The sequence below is a fragment of the Rhinatrema bivittatum genome, chromosome 13 (genome assembly GCF_901001135.1).
Source record: "Rhinatrema bivittatum chromosome 13, aRhiBiv1.1, whole genome shotgun sequence".
In the NCBI taxonomy this organism is placed as follows: domain Eukaryota; kingdom Metazoa; phylum Chordata; class Amphibia; order Gymnophiona; family Rhinatrematidae; genus Rhinatrema; species Rhinatrema bivittatum.
In genome coordinates this window covers 24,244,070-24,260,462 of record NC_042627.1, presented here as the reverse complement: position 1 = coordinate 24,260,462, position 16,393 = coordinate 24,244,070, and the positions used below count along the sequence as shown (strand labels likewise).

At 43.5% G+C, this 16,393-nt stretch overlaps 1 protein-coding gene across 3 annotated transcripts in view; it reads right to left on the bottom strand.

Annotated features, from left to right (window-relative positions):
• Nucleotides 1–12,197, bottom strand: part of CPEB1 (cytoplasmic polyadenylation element binding protein 1) — a 148,481-nt gene extending 136,284 nt beyond the window's left edge. The window contains exon 1 of one of the 3 annotated variants that reach the window (XM_029575167.1): nucleotides 12,050–12,197. In XM_029575167.1, the coding sequence (XP_029431027.1) occupies nucleotides 12,050–12,064 (15 nt within the window). In that variant the 5' untranslated portion in view covers nucleotides 12,065–12,197. Of the gene's footprint in view, nucleotides 1–11,082; nucleotides 11,215–12,049 lie in introns of those variants that run through there. The other 2 variants (XM_029575166.1, XM_029575165.1) reach the window with 2 other exon arrangements.
• Nucleotides 12,198–16,393: the final 4,196 nt, after the last annotated feature.

The following is a 16,393-nucleotide window of genomic DNA, read 5'->3' as shown; positions in this document are numbered from 1 at the left end:
CTAAATGGTTTAAAGCCCCGATGGTTATGGAGCGGAATTTTATCAATGTTTGTTGGACCAAGTAGCAAATCCATTGGTGCAGGCCTTCTCAATGCTAGCCTCGGGCTCTTTTCCCAAACATTCAAACCGAGCACATATTACTCTCATTCAAAAACCAGGGAAGGATCCTCTTACCAGATTCATATCGGCCTATTTCTCTTCTAAATTTTGATCACAAGCTTTTAGCTAAACTAATGGCAGATCGGTTGGCAGAGGTTCTTCCCCATTTGATTGGAGTGGATCAAGTGGGATTTATCCAGAAACGTTATGCTCTAACTACTATTCGGAAAATTTTAGCAGCTATGACCATGTCTCAGAGGTCCCTTTTCTGGCCATTAGCTTTGACGCAGAGAAGGCTTTTGACAGGGTTGAGTGGTCGTATTTGCTTCATATACTTCAGAGGATGGGGTTTGAAGGCTTAATTTTAAGTGTGATTTGTCTTTTATATTCAAACCCGGAAGCGATTATTCTAGCCAATGGCTCACATTCTGAAGTTCTCTCTATTTCTCGAGGTACGCGACAAGGTTGCCCACTATCCCCCTTACTATTCATTCTACACTGAGCCTTTACTCTTAGCTATACAACTTACTAAGGAAATACGGGGTGTCTGTTTTTGTTCCACTTTATTCAAGTATGCAGCGTTCGTGGATGATATCTTGGTCTTCCTTACTGATCCGGTCTCTTCTTTACGATGCCTTTTACAGCTTATATGGACATTTGGGACGTTTTCAGGTTTACGTCTTAACCTGGGGAAATCAAAGGCCCCAGCTTGTCCGGTAGAGTTACAACAGGAATGGGGGAGGATTTTCCCTTACAGTGGGCAGTGGACTCTTTTACGTACCTAGGTCTTGTTATTTCTCGGGACTTAACTAGGCTTTATGCTCTTAATGTTTATCCTCTGTTACAGAAGACCCGAGAGTTTGCAGGCATGGTCTGCCTTCCCTCTCTCGTTGGGGGGCAGGGTTCAGTTGTTTAAGATAATTTTGCCTAGGTGGCTATACCTTTTTCAAAATCTATCCCTCATTTTGCACCGGGAGGAATTGTCACAGCTGGATAGGTGCCAGCGGCGGGTTTTCTGGTGTAACGGAAAGGTTAGGATCCCATTGGTATGGATGCGCATGCCTTGGGGGAGGGGTGGAATGGGAGTACTGGATCTTGCTCTTTATAATTTGGCTTGCAATCTTAGATTAATTAGGGACTGGATATTTGACTCCTCAAATTTTCTGCACCTGATCGTGGACAAAGCATTGGAAAATCCCAATGCTCTTATGTCTTACAAGCAGCCGCTCTTAGGTTAAATCCATTTCTAGTAAACAATGTTCTCTTCAAAACTCTTCGCCAAACATGGTTTAAACTCATGCGTTTGTCAAAGCTGGATCGCACTTGTGTTTCTTCTGCCGATTCAAGGGAACCTGGAATTTACTCCGGGTTCGCAAACTAGGTTTTTTCAAAGATTGGGTCAATTGGGCATTACACACTTGGGTCATGTGTTTAATAAAGAGGGCCAACTAATGCAATTCAAGGAAGTACAGGCAGCTTATGATCTCTCTGATAAAGAGGTGTTTCCATGTTTACAACTTCTCTACAAGTGTCGGCCTTTCAGAAGATTGTAACAAATCTAGCATTGAAACAAGTATCACCTCCATCTCTTTCCTTACACTATAGATTGCTTAAACAATTAACATTCCTGGATACCAGTGCTATCCTGGTGGAACGGTGGAATCGGGAAGGAGTGTTTCTGCTAACTCCGGCCATCATTAATGCTTGTTTCCAGCGTATCTCAACAGCCAATACGTATTATTGCAAAATGCAGTATAAATTTCTTCGTCATGGGTATGTATCTGCACAAGATGCCTTTAATTCCAAAATAGCATCTGCGCCAAATTGCCAACGATGCGGATTTCAATTGGGGACCTTGTCCAAAGATACAATCTTTCTGGCATAAGGTGGCTCAATACTTAGGACTCGTATTAGAGTTACATATTCCCCACTCCTATTATTGGCTATTGTTTGGCTGCATTTCGCCCTTGCGGGTGAGAGTTTTGGGATCCCGATTATTCATTCAGAAAGCCTGCCTAGTGGTGAAAAAGATCATACTTGCCTCTTGGAGAGAACCTACTAGACCCTCTTATTGGGCCTGGCGTAATTGTCTACATCACATGATGCAGATGGAAGCATCCTCTGTGAGACTTTCACCAAGACAGAAGAAGAAATTTTTGTCTATCTGGGACTTATATCTACAGCCTCTTCCTCAGCAGGTATGAAGTTTGATCATTAATGAGTGAAAAAAAAAGTTTGTGTGACTTCCCATGATCTCCATTTACTGACATTGATTTGAAGTTGGTGGAGATGCACTGGACATATGACTGTTAGTCTCCTTGGGGAGTGGGTGGGGGGAGTTAGGACAGTTGAAATATGTTGTATTCACTCGTTTGTTATTTACATCTTGTATGCCTGGAGATAACTCAAACCTGTTGTCTTCAGGGCATTGTAATGTTTTATGGAAAATAAAAACTGAACATCAAAAAGTGCGGGAGAGCCAGCGAGCGCCTGCTCTCCCGACCCGTGCACAGGCCATTCTCCTGTGCATTCAATTTAGGATTGGCCCGCATGCAAATGAGGGCCTGCAGTAAAAAGAGGCGCTAGGGACACTAGTGTGTCCCTAGCACCTCCTTTTTGACAGGAGCGGTGGCTGTCAGTGGGTTTGACAGCCGACGCTCAATTTAACCGGCGTCGGTTCTCAAACCTGCCGACAGCCACAGGTTCGGAAAATGGAAGCTGACATAACTGAGCATCCTCTTCCACCCTGCAGGCTTTTTTTTTTTTTTAACTTTTGGGGGCCTCCGACTTAATATCATAGTGATATTAAGTCTGAGGATGTACAGAAGAGCAGATTTTTCTGCTTCTCTGTACACTTCCCTGGTGCTGGATGAAATTAACACCTGCAGCTTGGCTGCACATTTTACTTTCTGAATCGCGTGAGAATAACTAAGAGACCCATCAACATGCATTTGCATGTTATGGGTGCTATTAGTTTCAAGGGGGGAGGTTGGCTGCACATTTTTGCAATATTACCCCTTACTGTATAAGGGGTAAAAATAGTGTGTTGAAAATGCCCAGCCAAATGTGAGCTAATAGTGTGCTCCGCTGGAGTGCACTGTACTGTATCGGCCTGACTGAGGTGGCAGGTAGAGGTATGTATTGAGTGGAAGAGTTGCTTTGTGGTTAGAGCAACAGGCTAAAAATCAGGGTTCAAATACTGATTATGCTTTTGTGACCTTAAGTTTTCACCCTCAGTTGCAAGCCCTTGGGGACAAGGAAATATGTACTGTACTTGAATGCAACTTGCCTTGATCTACTAATGAAGACAAGAGCCAGAGCTATAAAAAAAAAAAAAGTTAAGGCATTTACAGTTTAGAAAACTTTGGCATCATCCTTGGCCTATAGCAACACAGGCAGATGGAAAAATAACATAGCTGGCAAAGGATAGGCAGCTTTTGGTCCTGCAATGTTGCAACTTGGTTTTCAGGACATCTGCAATGAAAACCCCATGACATTTGCATATAATGAAAGTAGTGCATACAAATATGCCTTATGAATATTAATTGCTGAGATCCAAAAAAAACCTGGAGATACTGTGGCACCTTAGGACCAGAGCTACCCAGCTTTAGACTAAACTACTGGAAGGATGAAGGTGGGTGTACTTAGTAAGCATGCCAACTTGTTTTCCCATACAAAGCAATAGTGGGTTTTGGAAGCCAAATTTGGTGAATGTTTTTTGGAAAGTAACATTGTTCCTCAATTCTACAATTTTTTTCTGCTTCCCAACATACAAAAAGGTATAAGTTACAGTAAGACTTGGAAAGAATTAGAACTGAGGAGTACAAGTCTCAGAACACTGCTGAACTTGTGCAATCTGTAAGAAAAACGTTAAGACTGCAGGACAATTCCCAGAGTAAAATGCCTATAACAGTGCCTCATATGTTGGACTAACAGGAAGAATTATGGGAAACAATGGACCAAAAATAATTAAGATAAATACTAGGAGTGTGCAGAATTTTTTTTGCCTAGAACTGGGCTTATGCAATACAGTTTCCATGCTTTGCTACACACAGTTTTGTTTGATCTTTCCTTCCATGCATGGATGTTTTGTTTGCTTTTAGGGTAATCTGTCCCTTCCTACACAGCCCCATGGCAAAAACATGGGCCGTGTCAGAAGACTCCAGGGTTCTACAAATACTGAAGGTGAAGCAATTCCAGTCAATAAAGATTTTGACTTTAGCACCTTGATTTCGGTTCCCATTGGTGTATGCAAGGCTCTGGAGGAAAGCATTACTGCAGGAACTGTTCAAACTTTGTTTATCTTTACCGTGCGGCCACCCAACAGAGGGGCTACTCCGTGCTCATGGAGTCAGTTTTCTAATAACGTGGAAGTTTACATGAGTGGTACACATTAGCTTTCCCATATTTTCCTTTTCAAGTGAAGTAGCCTTCTTATAGGATGTTAAACACATAACCAGCACTCCTGTGCTGCTTCCATTTCTAAGTGACCTTTGAGCTAATTTAAGCTGGCATAAAACAAGCCAATCAGCGTCTTAGATCCAAATGCACCTTTGGCTCCCCCTGCTTTGGCATGTGCAGAGCCCCATAAGAGTTTTGGGTGGCCATTATGTCAGGGATTCCCCTAAGGAAGCTGCATGCAGCAAAACAAGGGCCTTGTCAGGACATTTGACATCATACCTAGGAGAACACCATTTTAGTTAGAAATCCTTAAACTGTTTTTGAACAAACAAGTTGTTCATACTTAAAAAGTATACAGAGCAAACTACTACAGTGTTAAGTAATGCTTTGTTGAGCTGGTTTTCACAAAATATTGATTTTTGACATAGAAACATTCATAATGTCCAGGCAGCTCTCTTCAGAAGACATCTGATATCAACTGGCACACACTCTTGCGTCACTAAGAAGCTTGCAGCCAGAACTCCACCCGAGGTTCTCCCTCAAGGGACCTCTTTGCTGACAATATCTTTACTGGACAGGAGTGATCCCTGCTTATTCCTGCCATGTAATTGCTACTTTTGCAAACCGTATTGGCAGACTGAGGCTGATGCCATTGTACATTTGCCATACAAAGTGGTGGCATCCTAGGCAACACCATTTTGTATGGTGAATCTCTCATGTTTCCAATGAATGCACATCCCCAGTAGATACCCAACCATAAGCAGTTGTGTTCTTTGCTCTGAAGATCCATTTTCTTTGCATGTAGAATAAAATCATGTCTACTAAATTTCAGCAAGTTTTGTGGTACTCACTTTTCCCCCCAAAAAGATTGCGCCAACTTGGCTCTCTTTTTAAAATTAGGGAGAAATCTGACCTCAACTCAACTGTGCCTCAGAACCTAGTGAGGAAGTGACAAACTGATTCCTAAAGCTGCTCTGGAACATGTTCAGAATATGTAACAATTTGTTCACATGACAGTGAAGCTTTTTTTTTTTTTTTTTTAATTAAAAAGCTTCCTGTAATTGATCTTTTACTAATGAGGAATTCTAGATTTATGCCAGGCCAGTCTAGCTGGGAAGAGCCATATATAATATTCATGCTTAGCTAGTTGCTATAGTTTGTTAAGATGCCACAAAAAATGTGGGGTTTTTTACAAGTTTAGTTAAGTTATTGTTAACACTCCTGGCCATATGCTATTTCAGATGAAAACCTGCAGAGATTTTACAATCACACCAGAGGCAATCAGCAATAAGCTAGCTGACTCTCCACAAGCTTAGAAAGCACAATGGAATAGCAGTTCAGCCTTTCTATAGAGGAAAAGGCTGAGGACCCCTTTCCCCCCTCCGAAGACGTTTAACTTATTATTGGGCAGATACAGTACAGTGCACTCCAGGTTTGGCTGCACGTTTGATGTGCTAGCTTTACCCCTTATTCAGTATGGGGTAATAGCACGTCAAACACGTGTCCAACCCCTCCAAAACTAATAGCGCCCGCAACATGCAAATGCATGTTGATTGCCCTATTAGTTATTCCTGCGCGATCCAGAAAGCAAAATGTGCAGGGAAGCCACACATTTTACTTTAAAAAATTAATGCCTGCCCAAAGGCTGGCGTTAATTTCTGCTAGCGCCGGGGAAGTGTACAGAAAGCAGAAAAAAAAAACTGCTTTTCTGTACACCCTCCGACTTAAATATGGCGACATTAAATCAGAGGCCCCAAAATTTAAAAAAAAAAATGTTAAAGTCGGCCCGCAGGTCGGAAGACGGACGCTCAATTATGCCGGTGTCTGTTTTCTGAACCTGTGGCCGTCAGGTTTGAGAACAGATGCTGGCAAAATTGAGAGAGTCAGCTGTCAAACCCGCCGACAGCCGCCGCTCCTGTCAAAAAAAGGCACTAAGGCGCCTCTTTACTGCAGGCCCTCATTTGCATACTAAATCACGCGCACAGGAGAGTGGCCTGTGCGTACGTCGGGAGAGCAGGCGCTCGCCTCGGAGCACTGGCTCTCCTGCGGGTTTTACTGTATCGGCCTGTATGAAAGCTATAAATAAGCTGCATAGGTTTGTTTCATTTCAAAATAACTACGTGTGCAAGTACACACCTGCTGCTAGAAGAGATCCACTCACTTGGATACACATATGGGGGAGGGGTGAAGCATGCTTACTCCTAAGCTTACGTATTAATGTGCATTTTCTAATGCACTTCCTTTGTGAAAATGGCCTATGATCTTATCAGTACTTGCATAAGAGACAAACCCCCAATCCTCAGCTTCCTGCTAGCTACTAGAGTCTTTGGAGGATACCCCCCTTTAATCAAGGTAGGAAATTGGAATTGGCATTCATCCACAAGACTACCTTGGGAGAGTTGCTGCACTCATTTAACCTATAGTCTGCCTTCTCTGCAGAAACTCCTTCCCTTTCATTCCTTAAAGCGATGTTTATCTCTAGGTAATTCCCAGAAGGAATAGTGCCAGCTGTTAGAACATCTTTACCAAACAGGAGTCTGCAGCATTCAGTAAATTTTACTAGAACGAGCCTTTGATCAAGTACGGGGCTTAACCGATTCTGACTGGATCAGAACAAGCTGAACAGATAAGATACCAAGCTGATGTCAAGGGAAAAAAATGTTTATAATATCCAGTTCTCACATGAGAAAACTAGGACGTGGTTAGAAATATTGGAATTTTGTTAAATGGTTTAGTGCATGTGATACTCTTGTACATGCTAATTGTCAGGTCTCATCTTGGATTGTGCTCTATAAAAGTAATACAGCAAGTGCAGTACTAGGTATCTTTCATACTTAATAGTAACTGTTCCACAGCCTCAAAAGACCTTTGCCTAATGCACTACAGATAAGTAGTGTGGTCTTGCACACCTAAAGTTTGAGCATCTCAGATTCACAAAAAAAAAAAAAGGAGAAAAGTGGGAAAAACCCCCAAACCAACCACTGTTTAGATTCATGTCAAGAGACCTTATTCATTTTGGGAAGTATTAAAACAAGCGATATAATATTATATATATATATATATATATATATATAAACTAAAATTTAATTTTGATCAAAAACAAAGGGTGCACAGCCAAGGGGGTGGGGGTGGGGGGGGGGGTGGGGGGGGGGTGTGTGTGTGTGTGTGTGTGTGTGTGTGTGTGTGTGTAATTAAAAAAAAAACCCCCAGAGCATGAAACCCAGGTTTGGTGATTACATAGGATAGAAGGTTTTTATTTTTACTTTTGTGAAAAATCCAGTGGCAGATTATATATATATAAAATCCAGTGGCAGATATATATATATATATATATATATAATCTGCCACTGGATTTTTCACAAATGCAAAAATAAAAACCTTCTATCCTATGTAATCACCAAACCTGGGTTTCATCCTCTGGGCTTTTTTTTTTTTTGTTTTTTTAATTACACACACACACACACACACACACACACACCACTACCAGTAGAAGCTATAGGAAAGCAAAGCACTGCAACAGGTCCTTGGCTGTGCACCCTTTGTTTTTGATCAAAATTAAATTTTTGTTTGCTCTATTTAAAGATAAATAGTCCACATACTATAACTTAAGAACTCTGTTTTCAGTAAAAAGGCTTCACGTAAGTACATGCAAATGTAGACTATAAAAGTTTTGTCTGGATGTCCCACCACCTTAAGGAGCTCTTATCTTGCCCCGGCTCAGCTCACTTCCCCCCTATTTTTGTGGGGGGACAGTCATCCTCCCAGTCCCCTTAGTCTATAACATAGGAGTCATCTTAAGACTTTTCTCCTTCCCTGCACATATCCAGAACTCTGCTAGAATATGCCAAAATCCATCCCTTCCTTTCTAAACCCATACCCTCTCAACTCCTCCTGCATAAGACTATTGCGACCTGCTCCTCAGTCTCCCAGCAAGCCATCTCTCTCCATTACAATCTATCCTAAATTTAGCCGTGTGACATGCTACATTCACATTACCCCTCTTCTGAAGTCACTGCATTGGCTCCCTAGCCGCTCCCACATACAGGCCAAGCTTCTCTCTCACATACAAATGCCTTTACTCTGCAGCAGCTCACTACCTCTCCTCTAAACCCCTCCTCATACACGCCACTCAGATGAGTGCCCTTCCCTACCACCAATTCCTGGCTTCATGCTTTCCACCTAGCTGTGCCATGTGCTAGGAAGTTTTCCTGAACTGGTGGGCATTACCCTCTCACTGTATTTAAAACCCATGTAAAGACAACTTTTTTAGGTTGCTTTTAAACCTTAGGCCTTATTGTCTACTTTTAGCCTCGTTAACCATTGTTTTACTTTATGAAATGCTCCAGGTCTCTTGTGCTGTATCTTTGTCTTATTAGACTAAGCTCTATTGAGCAGGGACTGACTTGTGTGTCTGTATAGCATTATAGAAGTGTTTAGTAGTAAAGGGGAAGTTGCCAGCTGTATAGCTGACGGGCAAAACTGAGCTCTTCCCCCTCCCTCCCCATCAGGCCGATACAGTACAGTGCGCTCCGGTGGAGCACACTTAACCGGCATTTGACGTGCTAGCTTTACCCCTTTATTCAGTAAGGGGTAATAGCGTGTCGAGAACATGCATCCAACACCCCCCCCCCCCAGGACTATTAGCGCTCGCAACATGCAAACGCATGCTGATGGCCCTATTAGTCATTCCCTTGTGATACAGCAAGTAAAATGTGCAGCCAAGCCACACATTTTACTTTAAGAAATTAACGCCTACCTAAAGGTAGGCGTTAATTTCTGCCGGCGCCAGAGAAGTGCACAGAAAAGCAGTAAAAAAGCTGCTTCTCTGTGCACTGACTTAATATCATGGCAATATTAAATCGGAGGTCCCAAAAAGTTAAAAAAAAAATAAATTTTTTAATGGGCCCGCAGCTTGAAAATCGGACGCTCAATTCTGCCGGCGTCCGGTTTCCGAACCAGTGGCTGTCAGAAGGTTTAAGAACAGATGCCGGCAAAATTGAGCGGCGGGTGTCAAACTCGCCGACAGCCACTGCTGCTGTCCAAAAAGAAGCGCTAGGGATGCTCTAGTGTCCCTAGCTCCTCTTTACCATGGGCCCTAATTTAAATAAATTAACTTACTGAAGCGCACGCACAGGAGAGTGGCCTGTGTGCACGCGTGCCCGAGAGTGGGCGCTCGCCCGCTATTTTTACTGTTGGCCCAAACGTTTTCCAGCTCTGTCCCTCTGTATTGCCCAATCCATTCTCACCACCACATATGGAAATAGAGTTCTGCCCCTCATGAATAGTCAATCCACTATCACCACACAGTACACCCAAACCTCAATTACATATTTCCTACACTTTGCAGTATTTCACTGTCCTCAGACATTTTTGTTTTATATATGAAAAGAGGTATTGCTTGTCACTAAAGTGATTTATATGCTACTGAAGAGTGGAAATTAGATTACAACTGATCTGTAAGATGTAAATTATGCTTATAGCTCTTCAGTCAAAGTCAGCAATATAAAAAAGACACCCACTGTCACACCACATCTCCCAATTTGTTCATTAGAGTTGAATGCCCCCTACTCTCTTTCCTACAGTTGGATTTCAATCGTGGCCTTTCACCCTAGAGCAAGTACTACTACGTACAAGCCCCAAGCTTAGCTTGCAACATTGGGAGGGGGAATCAAATGGACACTACAGCCTACATATAAGTAAGCTAGTTACTATACTAAAAAAAAAAAAAAGGGGGGGGGGGAATTTTGCACCATTAATTATACTGGAGATCCGAGCACCGAAGCGATATATGTAGATTTTTTTTTTTTTTTTTAAAGCAGCCCGAAAATACAGGTTAACTAGGAGGGCCCCGAGACCTAAACAGCATAGTCAAACCATGTACGCACTGAATCAGCCTACTCTAAAACCAGGCGTGCACTAAGCTATTTAGTATAAGAAACAGCCACCGGTGCCCCTAGGGACTTCAAAAAGCCTCCTGGCCCAGTCAAAATTACACTGGTGAGATCAAAACTAAATGCAAGTGACGTTACAAAGATCACTCATTTACCACCGTGATTTATAATAATTACAGCTACAACTAGCAAGCCATGTTCACAACTTACTAGGTGAAAGTGTACAGGACACGGCTGCAGAGGACAGCTAACAAGCATGGCTACAAACCAAAATATCCAGGGCGGTACCAGCTATAGTAAAGTCTGCCTGATAATTAAAAATGGTAGTTTCCTCCTCTATTAAACCCTGCACAATAAATGCAACTAGAAATCCACGTTTTAAACAGGCCCAGTAACTCCGAATGAATGCAACTGCAAGCCACAGTTAAAGAAGCGCATGAGTTAGCAGATGCGAGGCCTTACGACGCACGGCGAGGAAGAGGCCATGTTCGGACCCCCATCAAAGTTTTGATTTGCCATAGAAAGGGGGACGTATGTACAGCCGCAGTTTTACGTTAAAAATTCGAGTTACAACAGTATATTCCAAACCATGACGAGGTAGTTTATATCCCAGCCACACACACACAAAAAAAAAAAGGGGGTTCGTTATCTGTACAAAACGTCTTGGTAGCTAATATACCTACAATTTTACCTGGCACCACGTACGCAATAAGCCACACAGCTCTAGCAAATCCGGGCTACTGGGCCTGGGACCCACCACAAGCGCTTTATCAGGAAGTCCCATCGCTTTCACGGCTCGGCAGCACCTACGCACCGCGCTAAGGAGTCCAACTTGAGGCGTGCAGAGTGAGCCAAAAAAACCCGAGTTAGGGGGAAGAGGGGAGCGCGAGGAGCACTCTGCAAGGGGGGGGGGGGGGGGGCTGCGCACGAGGCCTGTAGCGTGCAGACCTAGCACGAGGCAGCCATTCCCGCCGTCGCGTCACCGTACGCGCTGGGTGTTAGCCGCAAGGGACCTGCGCCTCCTTTCCTCCCATGTGGTGAAAACACCCCAAACTCAAAGCGGTTTTTTTTTTTCCAACGCATGGAAGCTTTATGGTTTCACTGGGGGGTTTTTTTTGTGCATTCTGAATACACTACAACGGGCTATACAATTTGCCCATTTACGATCTGTACTTTAATACCTTCAATGCTATGTTTAGCAGACAAAGCACGCCACTATTCCCTAGAGCACCCAAAACAAAGGAAGCTATGATTATCTTGCACGTGATGTCACAATTTTAAAGTTGTAGTATAGAACCGCGTAATGTGAACAAACTGAAGTAAAACGTTTTGTTAAAAACGGTTAAGTTAGACTAAGCCAATTTAAAAGAGAAAGCAATAGACAGTTTGGTGTTCTTTCCAAAGCCATGCCACCGATTTCTGCAAGTTCCATTGGGGGAGAAAGGAGAAGATACGAATTTTTTTTTTTATCGATATAAACATATTACATCCAAAACCTTGTTAACATTCTTTTACACAAGGATTAAAACAACGAAAAGCACCTTCCGATGCGCATCAACGCGTTATAAGCCTATTATACAGCTACCAACCCTCGTTATGCGGCTACTCGCGCTTAAGAATAAAAGCGGGGCGGGGGAGCAAGCAAAACAATAACTTACCAGTGGGAAAGCCATGCTAAAAATAAAGCCGCTGTTACCTAACTCAGAAAGGTTTGACTTTGGGGGGGGGGGGGGAGATTTAGAAGGGGGACCGTCCTAAACTTAGCAGGCTGAAACCGAGATGCTTTCTGCAACGGTCGAGCGCGTCAATGCGCGGGGATTTATGGGCTGGGGCTGCAGGACTCCCGGGGCGCCCACCGACACGGTTAATGCACAACACCTGAGGCTGCGTGCAGGGGCCGCGCCACAGCGCACGGCCCCTGCGGAAATGCACGGCGGCCGACTGACTTAGCGCTCTCCCCCCGCAAACTTGCCTGGGCTGGCCTTCCTGGTAAATTTAAGCGCCCCCCCCCCCCCGCCTCTCCATTCTAGGAAATGGGTATGAAATAACCAAAAAGTCAACAGCCCTACATACAGAAGGGACGTCCACTCCCCACAGCGTTTTGGGTATAAAGAGGCAGAAATGATTATTATTAATGCCCAACAGATTCGTTTATTCATAATATCGGGACCTATGCAGCACTGTACAGTGGTGGTTCAGATAGCATAGGTTCCTGCCCCAAAGAGCATGCAAGCTAATATAAATATCACTTTAAACTAAACTGATATCTTCTATTTTTTCAGGTACTTCTAAGTATGAAAATATTATAGTGTCCATTTAATCTGCCTAATTTCAGATTTTGGTTTTCCCCTAACTATTTCTGAAGCAGGAATCTTCATTGCTTTATAAATCATACATTAATCATTCAATCCTCTAATGTGTAAGAATCATATAACAATCATAACTGACATATAAAAACTCAAAGTACACAGTACTAAAGAAGGGACTTGCATGGTTTCTATAGCTTATTTAGGACATCTTTGGATAATTCTTATATTGGGCCAATCATAGGTATTACAACTTGCACAAGTTGTTTCTGACTAGTGGATTCTTGTCCTTGAAAGTTTAGACTTCAATGCATCATTTAGTCTATAAGGTGCCACCAGCTTTTATGCTGTTTTTATAGCTTGCACAATAGCCACTTTTTCCAAGGATCAAAATAACTACTACAACTATGATACAAAAAAAAAATCTATATAATTGTGTGCATTTAAAACAGCTGAATGTATCTGATATTCTTTTTCTCATATTTCAGAAATAGATTAGTGCAGAAACTGTGCTTACCAATCTAATAATTAATTTAAATTTATTCTCAAATAGGAATTTTGCTCTAACAGAGTTACTTTTCTTCTCTATTAATATTCTCCCTTTCCAGAGGTGCTACTGCTCTCTTTATCTTAGCTGCTTAGAGATCAGCATCATTGTCACTTGTGCTGCACAGCTAAGGACTTCACCTGACCTGGGACCTGATGTATTAAGGTTTGCTCAGCAGAGTGCACATTTTTTCGTTCTCCCAACAGTTTCTCTCCATGCAGCAAAGAGTTTAGTGTGCATAGAACTGTACCCACTGTGTAGCCCCCTCACATGGAAATCCCATGCATATGAAGGAAATAGCTATTACCTCCCAATGCAGAGATGTGTGATGGCTTAACTCATGCTTTCTTAGTGCTGGAAATGTTACTGCTGATCTGAGGTGGAGTAAAGTTCCCAGCACTGACATTAGTCTATGGACAGAAGCAAGCATTTTGGTACCAGGACCTGTAGATGGTGTTTTATGTTCTGAAAACATGTTTTGTGCACAAAAAGCATGTTTTCTGTGCATAAATTATGTTCTTATCTGCACCAAACCTTTTGTTTGCACACTTTTTCAGGTTTGTGCACATTTTTTAACTCCCAGGGTATTCGCATACCATTAATTTACTGCATAGGGAGTTTTAAAAAAAATGAGCTTGTGCCTCAAGAAAATGTGCATTGAATTTTAGCATACATCAGCCCCCTGGTTAGGGAACTAAATGATTCAGTTGTCATAGTATTACAGAGCCTTTTATGTCTGAGTCACTAGTTCAAATCTAGCTCCAGTTGGATGAGCCTTAAAAAAAGGAGGCCTATATGAAAGGATTTGATTACTGTTCAAAATCTATAACATAGGGAGGGAAATAAATGTGCTCCGTTTGCTGTCCCAGGCCCCCCAATAAACACATCAACAGTTTGGCTTTAAATTAGGCTGCACTTTATTAACTAACTAACCCAAGCCCTTACAATCAACTTTAACTATAACAAACATGCCCCTCCCCCATACCCCCTTCCCCCTCCTTTTCTTTTGGCCTCCACCACCTTGTCCCCAGTGGTGGAGCTGCCCCTCCCCCCTTTCCCGCTTGCTCCGCCTCAAACTAGCGAGAGCAAGCTCTGTCGTGAACCTTAGCCCCGTGGTTCTCCGGCCATCCTGTGTAGCAGCCCCCCCCCCCAACTACACGAGGCACTCCTCCCCCTCCCCCAACCAATTCCACCCCCCCCCCAGCATTCCAACATAACATGGGCTCGAGTTTTCCGCCACAAATGCGATAAATACAGCACCCCATACATATTTTGTAGGGATGTGAATCGTTTTTTGACGATTTAAAAAAATCGTCCGATATTTTTTAAATCGTCAAAAATCGGTACAGTGGGCGATACAATAGAAATTTTCACGATTTATCGTGAAAAATCGTTACTCCCATTAGTGTCCACTAATGGGAGTTATTTGGGGGGAGGGCGGGAAAACTGGCACACCAAAACAACCCCTAAACCCACCCCAACCCTATACAACTAATCCCTTACCTTCCCCCACCCCCCGAACCCCCCCAAAACTTTTTACGAGTACCTGGTGGTCCAGTGGGGGCGTGGGGACCGATCTCCCACCCTCGGGCCATCGGCACCATTTTGGCTGCCACTCAAAAATGGTGCCGATGGCCCGATTAAAAAAAACCCCACCCGACCCTTTAAAGATGACCCCTTAGCTTCTCCCACCCTCCCGATCCCCCCAAAACATTTTAAAATTACCTGGTGGTCTAGTGGTGGTCCCGGGAGCGATCTCCCGTTCTCGGGCCGTCGGCTGCCAATCATAAAAATGGCGCCGATGGCCCTTTGCCCTTACCATGTGACAGGGTATCCATGTCATTGGCAGGCCCCTGTCACATGGTAGGAGCACTGGCTGGCCGGCGCCATCTTTAAAGATCTTTAAAACGTTTTGGGGGGGTTCGGGGGCTGGGGGAAGGTAAGGGGTCAATTTTAAAGGGTCGGGCCTCACTAAAAAAAAAATTAACGATGTGAATCGGATTCCGATTCACATCTCCAGCGATCAGATTTTTTTCTCCCTCCAGCCGAACCCGATCGTTAAGACGATCGGGCACACGATTCACATCTCTAATATTTTGACCCTTCCAACGACATCAACAAGGGCGGGCGGGCGGGCGGGACAACAACTCACGTGCTCCTTCCTTCAGGTCTGCCCGATCGATCTGGCAAGCAGCCTGACCCCGCGTCAATATGCATCCAGCCAATGGGAAGGCAGCATTCAAACTTGTGCTCCTTAATGGCCAAAACCCAATCCCCCACCTGTGCTATACTACTCTTCTTTTTCCCGCCTTCCTCAGCTCTCTCCTTCCCCCCCCACCTCTGCCCTTCTACACTTCGCGCGTTTTCTCCCATGTTATACCCCCGGCGCAGGATGAACCTGCCCCACTTGTCTTTTCTCATCACAGCCCTTATCAAATTCCTATCAAACTGTGAATTTTGTGGCCTACCTTATCACTGATTTGTGATAAAAACTTGAGAAGAGAACAGTTCTCTGTCCGCCGATGTGCTACCTTGACAAGTGTAAAAAAAATAAATAAATAATACACCAACTCTTACTGAAGCAGCATCAAAGCTCTGAGCAATGCAACAAAGAAGAGCCGAGGTTCTTTATGGTTTTTTTTTTTTAGAATGATTAGAGAATTCCCCATGACAGAATCTATAAGTATTCTCTTTATATATATTTTTTTTCTGTCTTTATCTGTCTCCGGAAGGTTCTGCATATTATGGGGATATTTAAAAACTCCAACATGACATAAGCAGAGTAAGCAGTAATGGGCCCTCCTGGTGGCTGAATGGACCTGGGTCCAATTTCGATGTCAGGTTCTGCTTCCCAGGCCGGCCAAGGCTGGGATGTTATAGAGGCAACATTGAATGGGAGAGAAAGACCCAGTCACTGTCCAATAGCAGTTCCATTGGGTTGGACTTAGGTTCTACAATAGCCAAACTCCAGAAGGACCAACAGTTTGGGGCTGCCAGCTGAGGACTGTTGCTGAAATGTTTGTGCTGATTTGGGGTGGGGGAAGAGGATATAAAATACCTGGGTAATTGCAAATGAAGGCTCGTGGCCCCATAGTCCAATGTAGGCTGGTTCCAGTTGATCTGGAAGGAAACTGCTGGGCAAAACTCTT